Source organism: Numida meleagris, chromosome 6 (genome assembly GCF_002078875.1).
Source record: "Numida meleagris isolate 19003 breed g44 Domestic line chromosome 6, NumMel1.0, whole genome shotgun sequence".
In the NCBI taxonomy this organism is placed as follows: domain Eukaryota; kingdom Metazoa; phylum Chordata; class Aves; order Galliformes; family Numididae; genus Numida; species Numida meleagris.
In genome coordinates this window covers 26,232,596-26,251,775 of record NC_034414.1, presented here as the reverse complement: position 1 = coordinate 26,251,775, position 19,180 = coordinate 26,232,596, and the positions used below count along the sequence as shown (strand labels likewise).

At 41.0% G+C, this 19,180-nt stretch overlaps 3 protein-coding genes across 8 annotated transcripts in view; 1 reads left to right on the top strand and 2 right to left on the bottom strand.

Moving 5' to 3' along the window:
• Positions 1-3,928, bottom strand: part of STARD9 (StAR related lipid transfer domain containing 9) — a 102,976-nt gene extending 99,048 nt beyond the window's left edge. For all 4 annotated transcript variants that reach the window (XM_021401261.1, XM_021401262.1, XM_021401264.1 and 1 more), the window contains exon 1: positions 3,767-3,928. In XM_021401261.1, coding sequence (XP_021256936.1) covers positions 3,767-3,813 — 47 coding nt within the window. In that variant the 5' untranslated portion in view covers positions 3,814-3,928. The remainder of the gene's footprint in view (positions 1-3,766) is intronic.
• HAUS2 (HAUS augmin like complex subunit 2) lies at positions 6,611-11,284 on the bottom strand. Its single transcript, XM_021403513.1, has 6 exons — positions 11,036-11,284; positions 10,330-10,422; positions 9,027-9,096; positions 8,053-8,185; positions 7,316-7,424; positions 6,611-7,169 (listed from the first exon to the last, which is right to left on the bottom strand). The coding sequence occupies exons 1-6, from the start codon at positions 11,255-11,257 to the stop codon at positions 7,023-7,025; spliced, it is 774 nt and encodes a 257-aa protein (XP_021259188.1). The 5' UTR covers positions 11,258-11,284; the 3' UTR covers positions 6,611-7,022.
• LRRC57 (leucine rich repeat containing 57) lies at positions 11,352-16,049 on the top strand. 3 transcript variants are annotated; one of them, XM_021403514.1, is made up of 6 exons: positions 11,352-11,493; positions 11,850-11,995; positions 12,707-12,842; positions 13,961-14,229; positions 14,707-14,892; positions 15,141-16,049. In XM_021403514.1, exons 2-6 carry the CDS (start codon positions 11,912-11,914, stop codon positions 15,180-15,182), a joined length of 717 nt encoding a protein of 238 aa, XP_021259189.1. In that variant the 5' UTR covers positions 11,352-11,493; positions 11,850-11,911; the 3' UTR covers positions 15,183-16,049. The 3 variants fall into 3 exon arrangements, with proteins under 3 accessions (XP_021259189.1, XP_021259190.1, XP_021259191.1); XM_021403515.1 differs by having other exon boundaries at positions 11,837-11,995; XM_021403516.1 differs by lacking the exons at positions 11,352-11,493; positions 11,850-11,995 and adding an exon at positions 12,934-13,059 and having other exon boundaries at positions 12,705-12,842.

The following is a 19,180-nucleotide window of genomic DNA, read 5'->3' as shown; positions in this document are numbered from 1 at the left end:
AGTTCATTTGTGAGTTAATAAAGATACCAAGGGCATCTTTCCATTAAGAGCTCCTCACCTCCTCTCCTTATTACCTGGTCCCATAGGCAACTGAAAAGAGTTTTCCAGTAGCAGAATGTACTTTCCATTTTGCTGGGTGCTACATAAGTAGTTCCCAAACCTCAGGACCCAATTCTCAATACTCTGCGAGATTCTCAAAAAGCATCCCAGGCAAACTTGCACGCCCTTGCATCAAGCGTTTAACTAACACTGCTATCACTTTAAAACTCTATTAAACAAACTTGCTGTGAATTATTTTACCCTTACTCCAATCCACAATCCATGAAGGAATGCAGCAACTTCTAGTCACTGAGGCATGCTAAAAAGAGAATCCTATAGGAAGGAATGAGGCTTTTTATTATGGTTTAGAGCACTGTTTTTTTTAAAATCCTTCTTTCCCATCTTTAAGACTGGGTATGTAGCAGCTCCCAAAGGGCACCGCGAAAAGGGAACACATCCCAGTCGTGGATCATGGAGGAAAAGCGGTGATGCAGCTGTGCTCATCCTGGACCTGACTTCTGAGCTGGACACATCGCCCATGTGCAGACATTGTTTCCCTTCCTTGGCTCACATAACACATGTCTGAACACCACAGAAAGAACAACTGGCTGCTACCACTAGGTATCACAGCTGTGGTAGGCATCCACAGGGCAAATGCACTTAGAACTAGCAGCACCTAAAAATGAGCACTGGTTTCTTCTGGCCTAGATAGACCATCAAATGGCACGTGTAGCACTGCAGAAGTTCCTGCAGCACACAAAGATTTAGCACAGCATTAAATGAGCTACCCAAGCACAAAGATTGCCCTAAACACAGCACTGAAATATTTGGAAGGTAATTTACCCTGTTTCTCGGCCAGCCATGCAACTTTCATGTCTGGATCAGATCCAGTATCACACCACCGTACTGCGTATTCCACAGCAGCATTGGAGAAATAGGAAAGAGAGCCTGTATCCCTACTTCACATGGTTACATTTTAGCATTACAAGTGTTTCTATCAAGAGCTTTTACCCCATAGCCAAAGCCAACATTATACTTTCATTACAAGATTTTGATACCTAACAGACCAAGCAATAATATGTCTGGAAATAAACTACAAAGGGATTTCACCAGTTCCTAGCTCCTGTTTAATACCTGAAAATTATTGCTGTAGTCAATTTACTGCATCCATTCAAGTTTCCATATTTCATTTTGAGGAGTGAATGTGGTTAGGCACAACAAGCATCTGTGTACCCATATGTAACAAGTTTATTTTATTTCTTGGTACTTAGAATGGTAAATGTGTAATACAGATTTTCAGAAATAATGCCACTCCCGGGAACATACTGGTGGGATTTTACTCCCAGGACAACACTTTGATGACAAAAAATAGCGGTCTATTACAGTATAACTGATGGCATTATGAAGAACGTTGGCTACAAGCTCTTTAAAGCTCAAGGAAAGGAAAAAACTTCTGCATTCTGTACAACTGTACGTGCTTTTTAACTACTGGGGATTATTTGTGCGTAGGAGTTCTCTGTCGAAGAATGCATTGTGATGGGCACTGTACAGACACAGAACAAAAAGACCTCTCTTTACTTGGCCTTATGCTAAGTAACAAATAGCAGATGTGAATAATACAGATTATAATAAGTGGGTACTTCAAACAGAAAGCAGGATTTTATGATCTCCCATATAAGACCTTTCAACTTCTGAATATTCTGTAAGTTTAAGATGCAAAACCAAAGTTCACCCACTCAAGTAAATTGAATGAAGCAATGAGCAAGTTTGGATAGTCTAGAAATGATCATTAACACTTCGGAGCTAGCCTTTGCTCACAGCTTTTTGGAACTCTTGCAAATGAAAACTTTAATCACTCGAACTGCAGTTGCACACACCACAGTACTTCAATCCAGCTTAACTCAAAGAGTTCTTGTAGGAAGCTTTTCCTTGCAAAGTACCTAGGAGGTCCCTGGAGCTGTGGCAATCTGTTAACGGCCATCATGGCTGTGCGTACAGAGAGTTTGAGAGGTGCATGTGACCACAACACGGAGGTGGTTTAAGAAACTAGAATGGAAAGAGTAATCCTCTATCCCCACTGATCTCTAGCAAGGTTACATTAAGTATTCAAGTCTTTGCTATTTGCCTTAAATTCATCATGTCTGGGCAATTTTGGTTAAGGCCGGAAAGCAAGTTCTCCCACCAGAGCCTTCACAGACAGCATTCAATCACTTCCCCTTCCCTTCTGTAAAATATAAAAAAAATCTGGAATGTTTTTGCTGACCTCAGCTGTGGCAACACAGTACAGGGAATAAATAACTTATGGCCTGTATGGTTAAATATCACAAGCTCCCATCCCATCAGCGAGCCTGCCACAGGTGGAGCAGTGGAGTTATTCAAAGTCTGACTGTTACCCCCTGGGCTTCTCTCTCCCTTTGTGGCATCTCCATGTCAGTGCCAGATTCACTTCAGCCTTGTACAGGAGGCTGTCCAGGATCCCATCCCACCCACCCACCCCTCCAAACTGTGCTCCTGTCATACCACTGACCCACCCAACTGTGCCAAAGGTTTCCCCGTTTGTCACACCTCACCCAGCAGAACTATAGGCACAATTAAATGCTACAATGACACATGCACAGTTACTTACTACCCACTGGGGAAGAAACATTAAGCCAAATGCTATTGTGGGAGAAATGTCACTGACCACACAACGAAATACATCACCAGGTCAAACTTTTAAGCTTTTTCAATCTCTGGTTAACTCTGCAAGACTCTGCAAAATGGTCCCATGGCCTGAATAGCTTGATCTCATTACCAGCTTTTCATTTTAATGTCAATACTTCTATGCTAGGAATAACAAACAATATGGAAGAAAATAAAATCAAGGAATGCCTCTAACATTAAAGCAATACTAAGCAACGAGGGGCCAAACTTAGCTCAGTTCCATGAAGCAACTCTTCTTAAATAACAACATCATCTGTCAAAATCTGTTCCATTCACAGCTGTGTTACAGATCAGAATTATATTTAACAAAGGAAACAAGTTGGTGTAATATAATTATGTATTTTTAAATCTGTTAAGTTTGAGTTCAAAGGTAAAATATATCGAAAACTCCGCTCCATAGAAGGGCCGCCTACCACAAGCCCACGAACACAGAAGACGCCGCGCGGGACTGACGCTAGCCAGGCGGGCTGCCCCACATCGCTACAGCCCTCGGAGCTCGGACCCGTTCTCAGATCACTTCCGCCTGAAGCGCTACAGCACTTCTCTAACAGCAGAAGCAAATTACTGGCCACTAAAATTTGTTTTTCCTTTCTACTTCTCCCCAAACTTCCGAATGCCACACGATTTTACTGACGCGGTGCTGCGGCCCTCCGTGCTGGCGGGAGCTGCCTCCGGGCCGTGCTGCATGCCGGCGGACCAGAGCCGAGCAGCCGGGAGGGAGCGGAGCGGGGCGGCAGAAGGAATGTCCGGCCCCTGCCCGCTCGGGACAAACAGCCGCAACCAAATGGGAAGAGCACGTTCCCTCGCACTGGGTGACAATAGTTCTGCCCGGAGGAGCTCAGCGACAGAAACCAAGCAACCTCCCCAGCTCTGCGGCGCTCCGGAGGGACATATCCTGCCTCCTCACCCCACGCTGCCCAGCGCCTGCCCCCTCCCCAGCCGCAGCGCCGTCCCTCCCCGGCCCCTCGCAGCCGTCCGGCAGCGGCGCGGCCACCCGCGCTCCCCTCGCGGAGCCCCGCCGCACCTTTTGCTTAGAGGCCGGACCCGCACGGCCACCTTGACGTTTGCCATGGCTCGCCTTACGCCCTGCCGCCCCGGTCCCGCATCACGCCCCCGGCACGGCCGCCCAGGGCCCGAGGAGGAGCCGCCCCGTCCCGTGCAGCTTCGCCTCGCCCCGGGGGCGGGGACACAGAATAGCCCGCCCCGGCCCTCCTCGCGGCGGCGGGAGGGAAACCTCCGGGGGCGTCGGGGGAAACCCTACCCTAAACAGCTGTGCGCGTCGGGCTGGAGATTCGCAGCCCCTCTAGCAGCGAAACCGGGCATTTTTGGCGCTTATTTAAAAGCCGGCCGGCGATCGCTGCGTCTCACGTAGGTCTGGCCGGATGAGGAGCCCGGAGCCGGTGTTCGCGCGTTGCTCCGCGGCACGCGCACCGCTACAGCGAGGGCTCCCGCCTCAGGCGCGAGCGCCGCCACGCGCGGCCGCTGCGGCACGAGGCCCGAGCGGCGGGGACCGGGGCCGTGAGGGGCGGCAGCACCGTGCGTGCTGGGGAGCACCAGGCTAAAGCAGGCTTTCTTTACAAGAATAAAAAGCTCTCGGTCTGCTCCTGTGTACCTTTGACCCATTTATTTTCCAAGTAAGCTGCGGGCAATCCAGAACTCCAGAGTGCTTCGAGCACAAAGCGTACCACATTTGATTAACACGACAGGAATTTAAGGGAGAGAATAAGGAATTGATTAACGCTGAAGAAAAGCTGTGCTTTTCAGCATTTGCAATTGCTTTAGAAACTCCAACCTTTATGCATTTATTGTAATAAATCTGGATTTGTATTATTATGTTATCTGCATTTATTGTAATGCTTTAAAATATTCCGAGAACTGCAATTTAAGGCGATCTCAATCTATTCAATTGACAAAGGTTTTACACTTAGAGTAGTGTAAAAATTATCTAAACTTGAAAAAATGGTTTTAGAGTATTGTCCTTGTCAATTACCAACGTGATCCACAGACAGGACACAGGCTGCCCAGAGATACTGGGACAGACAGACAAGAACAACCCTCCCCTCAACCCACATCCATAAAAAAAACCAACCCAAACCCAATGTTATTATTCACTTTTACTCGACTTTCCTGGTTTTGCATTTCAAAATACTAAAGACTGTGCTATATCTGAATAGTCAACTACAGTACCTTTACACCAGATAGGAGCGCCCTGCCATGTAGGCCATTTAAAGAAACCTGCACTTTGTACTTTACGTACAGTTCTCCTCATCAGATCATTCTTCTTAAACTGCAGAAACATTGAATATAAATGAAAGGTACCACAACACAGAAACCTTCCAGACCGAAGTTCTTTCAGACTCAACACTCTTCCCAACTCATGACCCTCCACAGAGATATTAAAACAAATCCCTACAAACTGCAGATTGCTGCACATTTCAGTAGGTTTAATGACTTAATATGTCCATAGCTAATAGCATTAGCTAAATTCTATCATCTCCACAGTCAACTCTCCAATAATGGGTAGGGTAGAACAAGGAAACGTGCTCAACTTTTTGGATATGAGAAAATGTAAAATGTACATATTTATCTTCATTCCAAGGAATTATGATAAACAAAGTAGCTAGAAGTGTTCTCATCCTATTTCTCAAAGTCTTAAGTTGCAATAGCTTTAATTTACCTGATGCAAACTACCATTGTAAGACAATTTGAGACAGGTTAAGCCTGTGATAAAGGCACTGGACTAAACATCTGGATTCTGTTTAGTTTGTTACCTCCCACTTCAGGAAAAGAGAAAACATAGCTTTTCTGCAACTGTGTGAAAGACCTTCTTTTCTGAATCTGAAATAACTGTCACATGGGACTTTGCACTCAAATTGCACAATGTCATAGACCAAGTGTTCACATGAAGACTCCATTAAAGCTTACAGGACTCAAACTCCAGCCTTGTTCTCAGATCCTGTCTCTTGACCTTCTGCTCCACTTAATCCAAGCTGTTTGCCTTTTTAACTTAGGTCAGCAGCAACAGAAAGGAAAGCCAAAGGAAATTCAGCCGCACTTGTGTATTACATTAGAGAATTTTTAAGCTATGCTTTGAAATCATCCCCTTTTAGAATGATCTGAAAATTTCAGGTATTTAATACTGGATAGACCAATTACAAGTAAATCTGATTAGAGTGCGTTCAACAAAGAGACAAGTATTTCCTCCTTAATGGCATTTTTTAGACGCAGCTCTCAGATAACTTGAGTGAAATTTGTGTGGTAATGAGCCACCTGGTGGTTACTTTGAAAAATTAAAGGGTTCCTTTTTAGAAACTGAAATTAACAAGTTATGCATACAGAGAATTCAGATAACAGGATGCAGAAATAGAAACGAATGCATCTGCATCACTTCCAGTTTGATCCATGTCTTCAGTACAAAACTGGGCATCCCCCAACAACAACCACCTTCTTATGTATATAGATGTTTTGCCAGTGATGTTTTAACGACACATCTTTCAACACGTAAGAGTTACTAAGGCTGTGAACTGCAACCATCAACACTCTTGCAAAAAACTGTCAGTAATACTCATGGAAAATGAGTTGTATTCTAAGAAGGTCACTGAAGACAGGGCAAGCAATAGAAGAGACTAAAGAATGTAGTTACCACTATCATAGAATTCTGGGTTACAAATTAGAAGAACTGCTACACATCACAAAGTCCATTTCTCACTTTTCCAATCAAACACATCATACTTGTAATAAGCCGTAACTTAAAACTAGTTGGAATTCCTTGGTTGGAAGTCTTAAATTGCAGTTTATGCTTCCATAGCACTTTGTACCATTGTTTTGTTTTAAATATAAGATTCCATAACAAAATAAAAACTAAGACTTAGTTCTTGAAATCTAGTACTTTTATTGAACTTTTTTACAATGACATACAAAATACAGTGTATTATCAACATACCTCTAAAAATGAACAGAAGTTCCATAGTCAACATGTGAGAAATATACAAACAAATCTGCATTGAAGATAAAGGCTCCAAGAGACTCTCAACTATTTCAAAGAGGAACTCCCTAGCAGTCCTCTCAGTAGTCTGTCTACTTACAAGCTACCGCTCAGCCTTTTATTGTTTGTTTTTGTTTTTAACTAGTTGGAAAACATTGAACTACAATGTCAGAACATAAATATAACTATCTACAAAATCCCCATTAGCTTAAGGCACAACTATGTTGCAGTTTCCACAGGAGACTTGCATGGCAGTTCTTCAAGCAGGTATCTCATGAGAGGAAAATATCATTTGTTAGGTAGATAAGCCCAAGTCCAATTCAGCAGTATTGCAAATGCTGTCAGAATATACTTCTTTTTGCACTTCCTTCCATTGCAATATTTGTTCCGTCAGCTCTTCCAAGTCTGTCACCAGGACCTCTGTTTTTGTCAAAGCAATGTCCTGAAGCAGAAGAGGATTGGGTTTAATCTCTATACATCCTATCAAATTTAGCAGAAGACAAAAATACGCTAAGCAGCCAAACAGCACTGAATTCTTAGTGCTGGAGGAGAGAAAAGGCTCAATTATTATTTTTTGTTGCTACTCACCAGATTCTTCATGAAAGTTGGTACCTGAGGGATTGTTTTTACAGTCTGCAAATGGTTTTCCAACTTCTCAATGAAAGCCACAGCCTCAGTCAACAACTCCACTACATACCTGTAGCCAAGAATGAATTCTGAAGTTGTGCAAAACAGTGCAGGATTTAATACTTGCAAAGTCTTAACTCTTTCCCCTGTGGGTTTTCTTAGTCTACTTTTCCAGTTTTATTTAACTTCTGTGCAATTACAATTCTTCTGTGACTCTCAGCGACATGCAGGGCAGGAGTTACAGAAATAAGTATGCACTTCAGTAACTGGACTAGATTTTTAGACTTTGAGAAGAAAAACTAGTTTTAAAACATATACTATGTAAACCTGAGAATCATCCACACATTTATTCTGAGCAAGTCATAGTGGAAAGAAGACACCAAAGCTGAAGTACTGATTCTTACCTATGCAGAAGCATAATGAATCAAGCAGTTTACACACTCATTTAAAAATAAATATTTTTCATTGTGTAATATTCAGAAAGTGAATCACCTAAGCAAATAGTAACAAAAAATAAGGATTGCTACTGTTCCATGAATTTAGCAATTAGTAGAATTTTAGCTTTTAGCTGTGGTCCCGCTATCATTCTTTTCTCTAATCTTCTCAAAGTGAATTGAAGTATATGATGTTTACTGCCCATGAGTTAAAATTAATTTTGACTCAATCAAACAAACAACAATTATTTTCTATATGCCTACTTGTGGAAATCAGCCTTAACAGGCAACGTCTCTTGACATATGGGCTTCATCAGCCTCTGCCTAAGTCTCCTCTTCTCTTTCAGTACTGCTTCCAAGTGTCTGTTCACATCTTGCAATATCTGGCATTTTTTACCTACAAAATAAAATTGCAAAGTTGAAACAAACGTCCTGCTAAAATAAGAGCAAAATTTCTTCAGCAGAAAGGCAGAAAGAAAAGTCTGACCTATTGCTCAAGAGAATTTACAGTCAAGAAACAAACTACTCCTGCTGGATTGTATAGAATTTAACACCAACACTCACCTTGAAGAAAGTCATATGAACTTCTCAGAGATACAGCTTTACAACTGTTTTACCTTTTATATAGCTCTTTTACCTTCTTAAACTATACCATATGATAGCAATTTTACAGTATGCTTCACTATCATAACACATTATTAGCAAACTAGAACCTTTTTAAGCATCCATCAAGACATAATTGAAAAAGCAAGAAATATCAAATAAATTAATCTGTATGCTCCCAAGAAAAACTTAAAAACAAACAAACAAACAAAAAACCCAGCTCCAATAGACAAATAAATAAGGCAATTCTAGGGGTCTACAGATGCAGCAGAAATGCACGCATGAGGTTACTGGAAAAGCAGCAAAGCGGCACACAAACTAAGGGAAGAAAAACAAATTACTGATGATCTCAGAACTCCCAGTGCTCCACTGAGCTTGGGAAGCTGAAGACACGCGACTACACAAACACACGCCCACAAAGCTTCTACTTTAAGTCATTTTGATGAGGTTCAAATATTATGCAAGCATTCTTTTGGAGAAGGTTAATAAAACACCTGCCACCTTTAATAAGCTATGCAGGGGAAACAGCTGCAGTCTCTTCTAGAAGCATGACGAGCACTACATACTCAGATGAAAAAGTCTGCTGATGCACACCTTTAACATTCTTGGTGTTTTTACAGTACAACGGCACTTACTTAAATAAAAAGGATGAACTATGTCTGCTGTCTCCATCTCCAATTGCAGAAGTTCAGTTTCCAGCTTCTTCTACAACAATAAAAATCAAATAAAAATGCATCTTTAACATACTTATTTTTTGGCCCTCTTTAGGTGGAGAGAAGAAGAGAGGGAGGGAGGGAGGATTAAGAACGAGGACAGTGCACGTGTGAGAGAGTAAGAGTTTGATCACATGTACAACAGCATGCTACCAAGCTCTCTCAAGTTTTAGATTCTGTTTTTGATTAATAGGCGAACAGTTTAAAAAGAACAAACCAAACACCACCAGCACACAAACACAAGAAAACCACAATTTGGTGATGAGTTGGGAACTTCTGCTGCAAAAGACAGATTCTGCAATTCATTCCTAAAACACAGATGCTTACAAGACCTACAAAGCAGTTTCATAATCTGTATTCTGCTAAAGAACCTCATAGCCCAAGTTTTCTCCCATTGGAGAAGATGGTTTTGTGGTTTTGTTTGTCTTAAGCTGAGGCAGAATCTCCCAGGAGAATTGCTTAGATTTAATTATTTTCAATGATAAATGAGCACAAAAGCAACAGGTATCTTCCCGTGGCAGAAAATTAAGGTCATTTTGGCTAGACAGGAAAAGATTGAAGAAAGTACAGAACAGAACAATCTAGTCTTTCAGGACAAAAATTAACGTTTCACTCACAGCATATTGAACATTTGTCAGAGAGAGTACTTTGTAAGCATAAACTTTCAGCAACAGTCTAGATATCCACCCTACTGGGAAATGAAATCTGTCCCTTCTCTCTGCCATTCACACAGGGTGATGGCAGTTAATTCATTCTCCAAAAAGTTAAAAGCTTAATTTGTCACACTTTTGCAGTAGCTGCTGGAGCCTACACCACACAGTCTGCACACCAGCAAGCAAATGCTCAGAAAACATCACCATAAAATACAAATCAACAGACAGCTCAGGCAGTAGGAAGTGACTAAGGTTACCTCTTGCTAACCAAGCAAATGGTCCAGTTGCCTATAAAGAAACACATTTTTGGGAATATAAGTGACCTACAGACTCTTATTTGTTCTCCAGTTTTTTCAGAAAGGTAACGCTTCAGTCAAAGATGCAAACTGCTACATCAGTTACACTGAAAACTTATTTCATCATTCCATTCTTTGTTTTATGACGAGTAAGTCTCCAGAATACATGCATGTTTGACAGTGGAACACTGCAGTCTGATGCCTTGTTGGTGACATGTATTACTTGTACATATGAAGTGCTGAGCACATGTTGACAGAAACAGAGGCTGTAGGTACCTCATTGATTTCTGCTCGAATGTTTGCCATTTTTTCCCTCTCTGAAAACCTCACAAAGCACTCGAATTCTTCACAGGCTAAATCCAATGTCTCCTGTGAAAGGAACGCAACATGAAAAAGCACAATCAGCAGCACGAAGGCAAATTCTCAATATTCGCTTTTAATAGTCTAAACTTACTGACAGCCTATTACCCTGAGCAACAGAATTAATTACTTCTAAACAACTAATAAAAGCAAGCGTTACTTTGGGAACATCAACACAAGCTTAAAAAAAAAAAACAAATCATAGAGGACTGTTCTGAGAGTACTCCCTATAAGGTATTGGTTTACTCGCCATGGGAATGCACTAGAGGACTTCTCCAGAGCAACACACATTTGTGGGTACCGTTACTCCTAGGAAGGAAAGTCACCACCAGCCAAAACGTACGAGAATCAGAGAACGGTTTGGGTTGGAGGGACTTCAAAGCCCACCCAGTCCCACCCCGTGCCGCGGGCAGGGCTGTCCCCCACCAGCTCAGGCTGCCCAGGGCCTCAGCCAACCTTGCCTTGAACGCCTCCGGGGATGGGGCACCCACAACTCTCTGGGCAGCGGTGCCGGCGCCTCACCGCTCCTCGGCGAAAGATCTCCCCCTGACATGGAACCTAGATCCCCCCTCCTTTAACTGAAGGGGAGCTGGCGGGAGCTCTGCGCGGCACCGCGCCGTACCTGGCTCACGAAGCCCTCCGCCACGCACTTCTCCAGCACGGCCGCGATCTCCGTGGGCTCGTCTGACTCCCAAGGGCTAGGGCTGGGGCTGGGGCCGGGGCCGGGGCCGGGGCCGGGCAGGACGCCGCTCCGCCGCCGGCCCTCCCTCAGCCCTGCCCCCGGCCGGGGCACGGGGCTGGCAGGCGGCGTTGCTGCGGAAACCAAGCAGCAGCGCTCCGCCATCCTGGGCGACCCGGAAGGGCGGGCGGGCGCGGCAGACCGTCGCCACGGCGGGTGTGACGGCGGGCTGACAGGGTTCCGCTTCCGGAGGAGCCGGTGAGGGCTCCCGGCGCTCCGGGTCTCGAAGGGAGGGGGAAGGCGTGGTGCGACTGCGTCGGGGCTCCCCGCGTCGCTTGCAGGGCCCGGTGGAGCTGCGGCCTGTGGCTCCGTGCGGGCTGTTCCGGCGTTAACTCTGGCAGGTGGGTGTCAGTAACCGCGTGGGGACTGGAGAGAAAGGAATAGTCTGCGGGAAATAAATGTTTCCAAGGCAGCGTTGTAGGCAGCTCCGTGCTGGTAGGTGCCGCTGAAATCACGGAGAGCCTCTATGGGGAATATCCTTACGGTGCTGGGCCCCAGGAGAGAAGTGTGGAAAGCATGCAGTTTTTCCACTTAGTTTTAATCTCATTTCGCACATCATTTTGATTTGTAGACTGCTATAATAAAGACTTCTTAAGCGAGGTGAATATGCTAAGGTCTAAATTTTAGACAGTACACATGAAATAGAAAAAAAAATTGCTATACAATGCAAAATTTGAATCGCAGTCCTCCATTGCAGAATAAGTGAAATTGTCTGAAAGCACTGCTTGGACTCTGTTCACTTGAAGAAGAAGTGTTAGGATGGGAAACAGTGCATTAAAAGCCCACCTGGAAACAGCACAGAAGACTGGTGTGTTCCAGCTGACGGGAAAGGGACTTACAGAGGTAACATACCTGTAATGAAACATGGCTGTTTGTTGGTGAGATTGACACTTCTGAAGAGGAATTCGCACTTTGTTGTTGTCATAATGCACCACATACATGTATTTCTCATAAATAGGCATGAATAATATTATCACAAGAATGTTTTTTTCCTTTAGGCAGAGCAGATTTTTGCTTGCACTGTCTTTTGGTTGAGGATTTGCCTGCCAGGACTCTTGGAGGCTTCTGATCTCATGCTTAAAAGTGAATGTACCCTAAAGAACTAGTAGATACAGTGTTGTGCTGTTTAACAATACAGTTGTAAAATTATTATTTTTTTTTTTATCTAGAAAGATCCTCCACAATTTTTCATGCTTAGATATTTGTGCTGCATTTACCTGTAGCCTGTACAGGATGTTCACTTGGCCATAAGTGTCTTGGATTTTAGTATAGCAGAAATCATCCTGACTTTGACTCAATGGCAGAAAAACAAAGAATATCTTGGGACTATAAGTCTGCTAAGAATTCACAGGATAGCCAAAATTAAAAGTTGAAAATATATATAGTAAACAAATTTGTCAGCTTAGTTCCACACTATGATGATGTAACATTGTGATACATATTACAGTATGTAATAGCAATATATGTTTTTCACTTAAAATTTTAAGGCTTGTCACTCTAACGTTTGAAGCTGTATCAACTGTTTAGACAGTGTATCTTTTTTCTTTCTCCTAGTTTCCTGAAGAGCTGCAGAAGCTAACAAGCAACTTAAGGACAATAGACTTGTCGAACAACAAAATAGAGCTGTTGCCACCACTCATTGGAAAATTTTCCTTTTTGAAGAGCCTTGTTCTAAACAACAACAAACTGAGTATGCCTGCTAATTAATATCTCCACAGATTTTTAAAATAATACCTGACTTCTCTGATCAGAAACTAAATGTAATGATTTAACTCTCACAGGATGTAAATGGGAAGCTTAGTCACATAAACTGAAATCTTTGGAATACATGTACAGGAAAAAATCAAAGCATAAATTCTGCAGTACTAGTTGCCTACTTAGTTGTATTATCAGTTTTACAATGACATGTAAGTACCAAAACCATATAGTTTCTGTGCTGTGACTTGTCTGATCTGAAAGTTTAACAGTGTCAGGTAGTTAAGTATTTGCATAGAAAAGAGGTATTGAAGATGGCCTGTAGAGAATGTTGTTGGCAGCTGATTAGTTATTGCTGTTTCTTTTGGACAAATGTGAATGGAAGTTCAGTAACATTCAGGATACGTTTATGCTATGAGAGATACCATCTTTTGGATGATAAATACAATATTTCCCACTTTACGGAATAATTAGGCTGAAGTGAAGAAGCCAACTATTTTTTTGTGTGTGTTCTTTTTTGTATTAGCTGCTTTTTTGAGAAACAAATGTAATTTACAAACCTCTTTGTTTCTGTAGTGCAACTCAGTAGTGCTACAGGTTAGACAGACACGTGTAGACAGAATGAGGGATAGATGAACCTTAGCAGAGCTTACCTGTTGAGGCTTGTTTGCAGGTCAGATATAGTATGGCTTATCTGAGACTTTACTTTTGAGCAAGTTGAGTGATACCTTTAAAGGGCTGCAGCAGACCTGAAGCTATGAATTGTATGGTAGATCAACCGTCATAGAATACATTAGCAAATTGGCTAGTAAAAAGTATAAATTATAGTGTTAAATCCTCAAAGCAGCATTTTCAGCTCATGGTTTGAAGGTCTGACTTGTTTGCAGATTATTTTTAAGATATTTATAGAAGATGTTTAGAGCACATGTTGTCAGTGAGCTTAAGTTTCTGTGCATGAATCTGTGCTTTCCTTGGAAAACATAGAAGAATCCTGTGGGAAATTACTGTAATATATCACTGTTGTTCATGCAGAAATATATTAGGCATAAATGGCTTATAGAAGTCTACTGTTCATTTTTTAGGTCATCTCTTTGTTGTGTGATTTATTTCTAGCTGCTCTTCCTGAGGAACTGTGTAGACTGAAAAAACTGGAAACACTGCACTTGAATGGCAATCACTTGAGGCAGCTACCAGCTGCATTTGGACAACTTTCAGCTCTCAAAACCTTGAATCTTTCTGGGAACCAGCTTCGGACTGTGCCTACACAACTCTGTGGTCTTCGCCACTTGGATGTGGTAGATCTTTCCAAAAACCAGATCCAAAACGTACCTGACAGTGTGGGAGAATTGCAGGCTATTGAACTCAATTTGAATCAGAACCAGGTCTGGTAACTGAGATGTTACAGGCATGTGGATGTGGGACATGGTTGTTTACATTGTGCATAGTTTGTCCACAGAACATAGGCTGACACCATCAAAACTTTACAGCTAGAAGATGCATCTCTTCTACACAGTAGAAATGAGGGATCATAACTAGGATTTGTGTACTGATACATTCAACTGCTTGATTTGAATAGCTAACAAATTCTGAATTAAATTATGTAGAAAATATTTGAACAGTCATTGAGAAGGAATCTGACAAACTGATGTGTAGGTTGCCTATCATTATGGAAGAATATAAGCTACTTGGATTTCTTTGAACATTATTATTGCTGCTTACATACTGCTAACAAGTTACTGTTAATATAATCTATGTTTACCAAACAATAACTGTTCCATGTTAGTCTGAAGCATAGGTCACTTTAAGTCACAAATAACTAACATTTTAATCCTGCTTTTTTTTTTTTAAATTTCTACCAGATTTCCCAGATCTCAGTGCAGATCTCACACTGTCCACGCCTTAAAGTCTTGCGTTTAGAAGAAAACTGTCTAGAACTTAGCATGCTTCCTCAAAGTATCCTCAGTGATTCCCAGATCTCACTGCTTGCAGTTGAAGGCAACCTCTTTGAAATCAAGAAACTCAGAGAACTGGAGGGTTATGACAAGGTTTGTATATAGGCATATACTTTTTTTAAAAAGCAGCTTCTGGTGAATTCTTCACATATGACTACAGTATGACCAGAAGCATTGTCAACTGTTTAATATCAGTTCACCCTTAACCCTTCACTTTGACTTCAGCATTTGAAAGGACTTTCATTCTAGAGTATCAGTCCATTACAGCAAATTATAGAAAATGGTTGGATTTACTTTTTAATTAAATGTTGTATAAATGTCTTATTTGTTTTTCTTTGTAGTACATGGAACGATTTACAGCTACAAAGAAGAAGTTTGCATGATTATTCTTCTGGTTGTGTGTATCCCTGGTAAGAAGAGTTAGTGATTGAGTCACCTGCTTCACTGACGTAAACCAAGACAGATGGAGATTAGAGTACCCCCCTGTATTAGCTGTATACAGTCAGTAAGACCACATTGAATAAACTGGAACTAGAGAGCACGGGTATTGAACTGATGAACCTGCCTAGGGGCCAGTTTTCTTTTTTGAGCCACTGTAACTTCTAACACAGTACACATTCTCCATTGTCAGGGCTTGTACTTCCAGAGAGAAGGGGAAAGAATATTTCAAATTTGCCAGTTTCCCTTTGTCAGGAAGCTGTCTGTTGATTTCTGAGAGAATTATTTCTCCTGGAATCATGTTTCCATGATAGTACATGGAAGTTTTGCTTTCAAACAGATCCAAAACGTTGTATATTTTGCAGTAAGCATTCTTCTATGGAGAACTTCCACAGATGATGTTTTAGTTCTTAACTTCTATACATTTTTCTATAAAGCACAAAGAGTTAAAGCTAAATTAATTTTTATTAACTGCTTCTAGTAAACAAATCATGGTTTGAGTATATTTCAGTCATGCTTTTCTGTATGGACTTTCTTTCCCCATAAGCAAGAATTGCACTATAGTCCTCTACTGCTTGAGCTATGTCAAATAAAAATGAAGTTCACCTTCAGTGTATTCAGTAAAAATGTATATTACTTGAAAATACAATACCCTTGCACTGACTCTTTTTGAAAGTCTTAGCTGTTACCCTACTGCTGCTGCCTTACTACCAAAAGCACCTAGAAGGAACTAAAGATGTATGCAATTATTTAACTTATACTAAAAAGGAAACTGTACTTGTTTATTTTAGTAAATTGTTTTCAAAAATTCATTTCAAGCTTTCTTGGTATAACTGCTGCTGTTGTCACTTTAACCAGTAGTACTAAGCTATCACTACAAGCCACTGCTTCAGATACACAGTTTCATCAGTTGCTGTTAACAGTTGTACTTCAGCCCTTGGAGAAAGCAGAGTCAAATAAGTCAACACTGAGGTAGCAGTTAACATGCTCAAAACAGTGAAGTAGGAACTGTACTACGTGCATTTCTTAGCAAAATAAACACGGGTGCAGCTATTCCTAATGAAATGATCTTCCAGTCTCACTGCATATATTAAGTATTTTTCTATACATAACCTTTCATACATGTGGCATTTAGACATTCAACTCCTTGAAATGGCATGTGTAATCATTACACATACTCAATTGTTATGCCATCTGCAACTAAGGAAAATGAAGTGACCTCTGTGCCAATGTTTTTCCTCAACATACTACTAATTTTAATTATAGTTAGTGTTTATTTTATAAGATGCTTAGGAATATTGAGTTCCCTGATCCTGTTGAAGTCTTATTTCATTCTTACACTATAATACTTATTACAGTATTTCAGGGAACATCAATTATTTATTTAAAGAATGGATATGATCCATCATTAAACAGGTGTCACAACCTGCAAGTTCACCAGACTATGAATACATAAAGCTTGCAGTGGTAGACCTACATATTACAGAATTCTGTAAGGACAGGTGTTTTGTTACTTTTTTTTTTTAAAAATTACTGAACACTACTATTTACCACCAGTAAAGCAAGTATGTATTTATCATTACTTCTAAGCACACCTATGTATGTTATTTCAAGCATTACCGGTCTGCTGTAGTGCTTGCCAAACTGCTCCCAGGACTGGGGGTAGTTGATGAGGGACAAAGTTTCACTTCAGAGATGATCTGCATTGTAGAGACCAGAGACAGCCAGGTGTTCCCAATAAGGGTCTTTTGTCTGTCCCTGAGACCTCAAATAGAGAAGTTCTCTCAGGGGAGCTGTCAGAAAGAAGTTCCATTTTGGGTAGAGAGCAAGTTATGTTTAGGTTGATAGGGACATCACTACCTGCCATTGTTTTCCTACCCAGAACAGCCTTTTTTTTTTTTTTTTTTTTTGCTTTCCCAAAGCTTCCTCCCCCCTCCCCGCCTTTAATCAAAAAGCAAAAACAGTACCGTTCTCTGATGAATATCTACTTTTCCCAGAGGAACACTTGTTCTTACAGTTTGTTTTTATACTCCTCAGAGGTACCCCAGATGTCTCAGGCTCTCAGGTACCCAGTTGCACGTCAAGGACAGTGTGGATTCTTGGGCTAGTAGTTCCCAGCCTGGTAGACATCTTCTGTTAGTATTGCTGCCATTATAACCAGGTTGCTGACAGCAGGGAATCAGTCTTACTTAAGGACTCCCCCCCCCCCCCCCAGTTCCAGGTGCTATCTTATACAAGTAGTAGCTGACAGGAAGTCAGTGTTTACTAGACTACTTTGTTTTGCATGTCAAAATAATTGCAAGGCCAGATAATCAGAAACTTGTTCCTCTATATTAATACACTCCACAAACTGCAACTTGTGGAAATCTAGCAGTGAATAGGTTAAGCCTCAAACTTTTTTTCAAGTTCAGCTCCTTTCACTTGATACCTGAAATCCAATTTGAAATAGTAGCTTTCTTCCTACAGACTTGCAGATAAAAGTCCCTCATTTCAGCAGATTTCCCACTGTGTGACAGGAGGGACAAAGACAGGAGCAACTGACCTAATGGGACTAGTACAAAGGGATAATTAATCATCAATATGCATACACTTCGCAATACTATGCTGTGGGTTTTCTTGTTTGTTTGTTTTTACTGGAAATGCCTCTTACACCTAAGATTTGTTTATCAGCATTCTTTGTCTACTCAAAGAAAGGTATGCAAGAGTAGACAGAGTAACAGGTATGAGGAAACAACAGCAACAGAATAGTTGAAAAAATGATACAGTTGGTATTGCCATAAAAAAATATTTAGATGTATTTGAGATACTAAGTCAGCATTTCTGTTGTTTATGTGATTATCAGTACATTTAGAAACCTAGTTACTCATGGCTAGGCTCTTTTGCTACCTTGGAGTTACAACAGCTACCAGAAATTTTGTAAAGCGAAGTGAAAACACCATGAAAAATACTAAATGCTGCTGAGTGAGTCCTGAATTATCCAAACCTGTATCAAAACAGAAGGGGATTTGTTTCAAGAAACAAAAAAAAGAGTTCCATGTTCTAGGTCATAATAATAAATTTGTTCAAGTACAGAATGGTGGTGACATTTCATCGCTGCACTTAATCTATTAGTAGTTTTACATCAGCAGTTTCTCAGTTCTCCCTTATCCTCACACCTGCTGCAAAACAATTTTACTTCCATGCACAAATATACTCACCTCTTTTTACTATAGGAATTACTGAGTTAAAAAAAACTACATGAACTGTTAACTAGGGTATTTTATTTCATATTGATTTCACTTGCTCACCAATTTTTTACTGTATTAACATACAATTTTCATCTGTTTATTCCATTAGCATTTATCTAAAGTACTGTTATTTCAAGTACAAAGGTAAATTAGCAAATTGTTTCACAGCAAAGCCTTTACAGAGGAAGGAGTTTTGCAAACTACTGCATAAGCAGCATGTACAGCAGCTCACACAGCTAGCTACCTGTCTGTTAAAAACCTTACTCACCTTTCACCAAAACATAGCCTAGCTTGAATGTCATAGTATACCATGAATTACCATGGTATAAATACGCCTACAGGACATCTGCAACACATTCAGAATAATTATATGCTCCCTTTGTCTGATTTTTCAAGTTTATTTTTAACTGAGCTCTTGGTAGAAATATACTAGGCAGCCCCACTTTATATGAGAAGAGATTCTTCCAAGCCATTCCCAGATACCACTATTCTTTCTTGCAGCTCAGAACTGCTTCAAGTCTGTATTCCATCCACCCTTAAATGCATTCTGCCAATCTGATGTTACAGTTTCACAGAACATAAATGGCTTTGCAAGCACATCAGCAAAAAGTTAAATCTCCATATTTCACCTACTGGATTCTTGCTTGATATGTTACCAGTACTTCATCATCTTGAAGTGTAGTCTCATGTCTTATCAGTCCTTCTAAGAGATTGGC